At 45.1% G+C, this 6,920-nt stretch overlaps 1 protein-coding gene across 2 annotated transcripts in view; it reads right to left on the reverse strand.

The window, feature by feature from the left end:
- Nucleotides 1-6,483, reverse strand: part of LOC125459522 (palmitoyltransferase ZDHHC13-like) — a 54,613-nt gene extending 48,130 nt beyond the window's left edge. For both annotated transcript variants that reach the window (XM_059652192.1, XM_059652191.1), the window contains exons 1-2: nucleotides 6,370-6,483; nucleotides 3,528-3,700 (exon numbers count right to left, since the gene is read on the reverse strand). In XM_059652192.1, the coding sequence (XP_059508175.1) occupies nucleotides 3,528-3,700; nucleotides 6,370-6,387 (191 nt within the window). In that variant the 5' untranslated portion in view covers nucleotides 6,388-6,483. The remainder of the gene's footprint in view (nucleotides 1-3,527; nucleotides 3,701-6,369) is intronic.
- Between the last annotated feature and the right edge of the window lie 437 nt (nucleotides 6,484-6,920).

Genomic DNA, 6,920 nt, shown 5'->3' on the forward strand with positions numbered 1-6,920 from the left:
CCTGTGAATCAAATTGCAAAGGAAGCAACTGTAAGGTGTTTCAAGTATTTGATGGTGGAGCATCTGACCCTGGGGTAAAATACACAGCCATACATTTTGTAAACAATGAATAATTACAGTAGGACATGGAAAACAACTTCAGAGGCAGACAGAAATTGACAACTTGTTTCTAGTGCTAGTAAATATAATTCAGTAGGTACTGCTGTAATATTGTTTATCATCATCACAGAAGCCCAGCACCTGTCAGCCTGTTACTCAGCCAGTAACTGGGTTTCTTTTTTAAGAAGCACAGTATTATGAAACGAAGAGGAGTAACACAATACATCAGACTTGTGATATCACACATGTGCTGAATTTTACTGTTCGTGTTAATACATAAAATTACATGCAAGTGACTTTTCTGCCTTCCAGAGTCAGTGTAAATTGTCTTATACCACAGACAGCATCTCAGATGCAAAAATCTGTGGTCCGTACCCTGCAGGTTCAAGGAGTGCTGAATCTCAGAATTTTCCTGTCTAGCTTGGTTCCACACTGAACTGAGTGACTGAATGCCACAATTAATAACATAAATTAATTGGTCAAACAGCACACTCTATGTATAGATTTTCAAAGTATTTCATACAACAACCATGAAAATTATACTTACTACAGTAATATCATAATAAGGGCTGCACTTTGCTGACAGTTAAAAATATAATGCCACAACACTGCTGTTGTCCATGATTCTCGTTATCACAGGCTGATACATTCAGAAGGACAAAATCATACCAAATATTTCACTACCACCACATGAAGGTGCCCACGAGGTACCCAACTGAAACTGCCATCACGGTTTCAAAAGTGCTCACTCTACAATTTCAACACTTTAGAAGTAAAACAGGAAAGATAGATTGCAGTTTAGTGTATCAGACTCGATAACAATCTCAGTGATCGTGCAAAATTTTGTTGAGTTGACCTAAGGGGAATTTTCAGCACATATTTTTATAGTGACATTCCTAAAGCAATCCAACTCACACAACAACCTGGATGCTGCTGACCTCATTCCCATCTGCCCAACAATGCTCATCCCCATAACAAAGTTCACACCACCTGGACCAATGTGAGTACCACATATAGCTACCCCCAACTATACCACCACCAAATGATTCATAGAACAGTGCAGGCCCTTCGGCCCAAGATGTTGTGCCGACTTATTATCCGACTCTAAGATCAAACACCCTGCATACTCTTCATTTTACTATCACCCATGCACCTATCCAAGAGTTGCTTAAATGTCCCTAGTCTATCTGACTCCACCACCACCACCAGCAGTGCATTCCACACACCCACCACTCCCTATACCTTCCTCCAATCTCTTTAAAATTATGTCCCTTCGTAATATCTTTTCCGTCCTGGGAAAATGTCTCTGGCTATCCACTGTATCTATGCCTCTCATCATCGTGTATACCTCTATCAAGTCACCTTTCATCCTTCTTTGCTCCGGTGAGAAAAGCCTTAGCTCCCTCAACCTTTCTTCATAAGACCCGTCCTCCAGTCCAGGCAGCATCCTGGTAAATCTCCTTTGCACCCCATGGCCCTGAAACTGCTCAACCATAGGTGAGGCGATAGACTAGTGGTATTATCGCTGGACTGTTAATCCAGAGACCCAGATAATGTTCTGGTGACACATGTTCGAATCCCGCAATGGTAGATGGTGGAATTTGAATTCAATAAAAATCTAGAATTAAGAATCTAACGATGACCATGAATCCATTGTCAATCGTTGGAAATTCCCATCTGGTTCACGATTGCCCTTGAGGGAAGGAAACTGGCATCCTTACCTGGTCTGGCCTACATGTGACTGCGGGCCCACAGCAATGTGGTTGACTCTGAACTGCCCTCTGGGCAATAAATGCTGCCTGGTAAGCAACATGCTCATCCCACGAATGAATAAAGAATAAAGGAAGCAGACCAGGTACTACAGCTGCATTGCTTTTCTCAGTACCTGCCTACGGAGCGGATCATTCCCCCATGGACTGCAGTCTACGTTCAGGCCATTCCCGATTTGGCCCTGGCCTCAACAACCCCTCCATTCAGCCCATTTCTGAAGAAGGGTCCTGACCCGAAATGTCAACTTTCCTGCTTCTCTGATGCTGCCTGGCCTGCTGTGTTCCTTCAGCTCCACACAATGTTATCTCTGACTCCAGCATCTGCAGTTCTTTCCATATCACAATATTCCAAGTGTGGTCTAACCAGGGTTTTACAGAGTTGCAGCATTACCTCGCAGCTCTTAAGCTCAATGCTCCTGCCAATGAAAACAAACACACTATAGGCCCTCTTAACAATCCTAGCAATTTGGATGGCAACTTTGAGGGATCTATGAATGTGGACCCCAAGATCTCGCTGTCCCACCACACTGCCTAGAATCCTGCCTTTAACCCTGATTCGGAACCCAGGACCAATGCTCATACACTCAGCAATACTTTTGTACACACCCAACAAAACTTCTCCATCCCCAAAACCCCAATGACACCCCGAGCACCGAGCCACCCTCAACTCTGAACACCCACCTCCACACTGAAAGACTTAATTTCTTTTCATCATCCACCCCAGGTGACCCTCAGCAAACCATTTCCCTTCCCCTGGACAACACTCAGCCTCTGCCCATGACCTGGGTAAACTCCCTCACCACATCCTCGACCAGCTTAACGTCAAATCGTGCCAGCTGTCACCCAGTATCCCCAGCAACTTAATCTTCCCAATACCAGAATATAGTTATCGCTGAATATGCTGGGGGTGGAGGGGGACAGATACTTTTAAGGAGGAGGCTGTGATGTAGTAGTAATGATATTCTGGGAACATGGGTTCGAAACTCATCCTGGCAAATGGTGAAGCTGGAAATTTTTTTAAAAGACTGGAATTAAAAACTAGTCTAATTGCAACCATATAAACATTGCTGATTGCCATAAAAACATACTTTGCTTGCGTGCTCCTTACGGAAAAAAATCAGCCAACCTTACCTGGTCAGGTCGACAGGTGAGCCAAGGCCCACACAAATGTGGTTGACTCTTAACAGCCCTCTTAACAAGCCACTCAGTTCAAGGAGAGTAAAGGTTCAGTACTGTCAGAATCTTTCACATTGAACATATTCAGTGGTTTGTCAGGCCATTCAGTCATATTCTCATTGTAACTGGTTTCTCATGTAGTAGTGCATGTTACTTATCCATTTTCCAGCCCTGATCCAGTATGAAAACAAGGTATGTAAACACATCCAGTGCCAACTTGCATTAAATATATGTAAAATTATACACAGGAAGAAAAGTTGAAGTTCTGCCCTCAAAAGGAAAAGGATGCATAAGAGATTTGCAATCAAGATAGATGGGGAGCACATGGGAAAAGTGCAAATGAAACAGCGAAGAGAGAGACATGTTCCCATTAAAAGGACTGAGCAGGCTCAAGGGGCCTCATGGTCTGCTCCAGTTCCTTACATAGTGTTCAGACAACCGGGTGAATATGCTAGATAACAGTGCCACTCACAATGTACTTACTGGGTAGCTTTTACAATATCCCAGTTGCTACAGTCTTCCATAAAAGCCAGGTCACTCTGATGTTCAGTTGGACTTGTGGCTTGATTGGAGTTATTGAACAGCTCTTCTCTGCCGTCGCCATGAGATCCTTGCTTGTATGGCCTCTGGTGGTCATGAGGACAGTTGAGGTGACACTATAGATAAAACATATCAGCAGTAATGAAACACTGAGGAGATGGAGGGAAAATGTCTCCCTTACCTATGCCATGCATTATATTGAACTGAGAGGGCAGTTAGCTTGTGAACAGTTTGCTCAGTATTGCCTCCGTTCACAGTACCCTACAAGAACACTCAGGATGCTTTTTTCCCCACACGTTCCAATTGAATATCTAAATTCAGAAACTGAACAAAAAAGGTACAAAACAGAGAGATGCAGGTCAGATGTGGACAGACACAGAATTTATAAGTAAAAGATCAAAGGGTCACATAACTGATGAGGATGTATTAAACAAACTTAAGATGCTGTTAATTCTTTAATCAGTTAGAAGGTTTTAATTGATTAATATGTATATGTAAATTTCCAAATTGCTTTCAAGTCACTACCTTAAGAGAACTAAAGGTGTTATTAATGTAAATAAGTTGCGACATTTTCGGTTAGACAATGCATGTAAGGTGTGAGGTCTTGTTTAGAATATGTTTGTGGTTTGGTCTGGAGTAGTTACTGAGTGTGTGAGTGTGTGCGTGAGTGAGAGAGCGCGAGAGAGAGACAGACAGAGAGTGTGAAAGAGTATAAGGTGATGTCAAACCATAAGTTAGTCCTGAGGTGGACTTGACAAGGTGGATTAGAGAAGATGTCTTGACTTATGGGAGCACCTCGAATTGGGATCACTGTTTAAACTTCAGGAGTTGCCTGATTAAAACCAAGACAAGGTGAATTTTTATATACACACACACACACACACACACACACACACACACACAATGGATTTCTTTCAACATCCCTAGGGAATAAAAATCACTCAGGATTTGTTTACCAGTGCTCAGGTGCAACACCCTTTCCAGGATTGAGATTTTTATTGGAAAAAAGGTAAATAATTTTCAGCATTTACTGTAAACTCAGTGACAAAAATTGATGTTAGCTTTGGAGAAAAAAAACTAGTACACTGCTCATAATCTACTTTGATAGCAAAATATCAAGCAGCGTGTTGAGAGAATTCGTTAACACGTTTGCAAGAAGCGTTGAGCAATCTGATACTAAACAAGAGTGTAGTAACAGTTTCAAAAGATCCACTGGAGTTTTAGTTCCTCATTCTTTACAGTCCTACCCCCAACCTGAGTCAATCAAACAAACTGTATCCAGCTAACGCCACAACATGGCACACTAAAGCAGAAAGTGATAGCTTTTACAAATGCTTTCACAGATATAGTTAAATAGCCTGTTTGGACACGTTATGATACATCCCTACAGCAGATGGGTTTTCTGGCCCAGAGGCAGTGTGGCACAAAGCCTTTAAGCCAACTACGCCTCGTATTCACAAGCAGTTTCTCATCCAGGTTGTGACCAGGTCGAGTCTGCTTAGTTTCCAAAATCAGGCGCTTTCAGACATGCATGGCTAGTTAACCTAGCAACTAAACTCACCAGAAACTGATTTTATTTTAAGCAAATTTAATCAACCCGTTCAGACAGGCTATGTCTGGGTCAGGTGGGACTTGAACCCAGACATTCTAGCTCAGTCATAGGCAGACTATCACAGCCCCACAAGACCAGTGAATTTAAAAGTTATAACCAACCAGTGTGGCCATGTTACAAACATGCCCTCTACAGCTGTTAAGACCTGGCAAAAATCTTGAAACAAGAACCTCTGGTTCAGAGGCATGGACATTGCCCACTGACCCACAAGACATCCCACAAAGGCTTTTATATAGTGTGCATGAGTGAGTAGGATACATAGCTGTCAAAAGTCACCCAAAAACCTCTTTTGGAAGTGCTTCTCCACTTCGATAAATGAGAGTACCATCACTCATTAATTCTCTCACCAAGTTGGTGACGTATGGGTTCTTCGTCCCCAAAAAGAAACCAAAGCAGATCAGTTGCTCACTATCGTCTCGACCCACACACAATCGAAACAGAAACACAGAAGACAGGAGCAGGAGGCGGCCATTCGGCTCTTTGAGCTTGCTCTGCCATTCTTCGCAAACATGGCTGATTGTCCAACTCAATAGCCGAAGAAATAATGGGAACTGCAGATGCTGGAGAATCCAAGATAACAAAGTGTAGAGCTGGATGAACACAGCAGGCCAAGCAGCATCTCAGAAGCACCGAATCCTGCTTTCTTCCCATAATCTTTGATCCCGTTCACCCCAAGAGCTGCATCTAGTCACTTGTTGAATATATTCAATGTTTTGAAATCAATGACTTCCTGCGATAATGAATTCCACAGGCTCACCGTTCTTTGAGTGAAGAAATGTCTCCTCATCTCCTTCCTAAATGGCCTACCCCGAATCCTCAGACTGTGATCCCGGGTTCTGGACACACTCACCACAGGGAACATCCTGCCCAATGCTGTTAGAATTTTTATAAGTCTCCATGAGATGCCCCCTGATTTGTCCAGGGACTGCCTCCTCCCCAGCCTTCTCCCTAACCTGGAGACAAGAAGCAGGAGTTAGGTCCTACACCTTAGCAACAAATATGCAGCTGGGGAGGAGATCACGATAGGGACAGGGGGCCCTGAATCCCTCCACGTGCACAATATACTGACCACATTCACCCGGTTCCACAGGCATACCCACTCCGCCCCCCTCTTTATTCCTCTCATCGTCCCCCGCCATTTCGAAAGTGTTGTATTTGACGGGATGTGTGTACCTCAGGGACGCCGTCCATCTCCAGATCCCACTCCCACCGCTACACCACGCTCCGGAGGGACAGTGTGCCGGTTTCCATCGCCCCCTGCGTCCACCCTGCTCCGCCCTCTCGCGCCACCACGTACGGCCAGTCCCACCCCCTCACGTCACCGCGTACGGCCGGTCCAGCCCTATCCAGCCACAGCGTACGGCCGGTCCCGCCCTATCCAGCCACGGCGTACGGCCGGTCCCGCCCTCTCGCGTCACCGCGTACGGCCAGTCCCGCCCTCTTGCGTCACCGCGTAAGGCCTGTCCTGCCCTATCCAGTCACCAGTCACCGCGTACCCCCATTTCCTCTTCACGTAAACCAGCCTTTGCCGCCTACACCATCGCGTAACCCCTCCCTCTGATGTCACCACATAAACCCGCCCCTTTTTTGCATCCCGGTACGCGGCGTGCCCCGCCCGAGCATGCCTTTCCGCCCCAGACTCTGTGTGAGTGAATACCACGGGGCGGGGCTGACGGAGCACCACGTGGTCAGAGACAGGGAGTGTCAATTAATCTTGGCCGGGA

This window comes from Stegostoma tigrinum, chromosome 17 (genome assembly GCF_030684315.1).
Source record: "Stegostoma tigrinum isolate sSteTig4 chromosome 17, sSteTig4.hap1, whole genome shotgun sequence".
Lineage (NCBI taxonomy): Eukaryota > Metazoa > Chordata > Chondrichthyes > Orectolobiformes > Stegostomatidae > Stegostoma > Stegostoma tigrinum.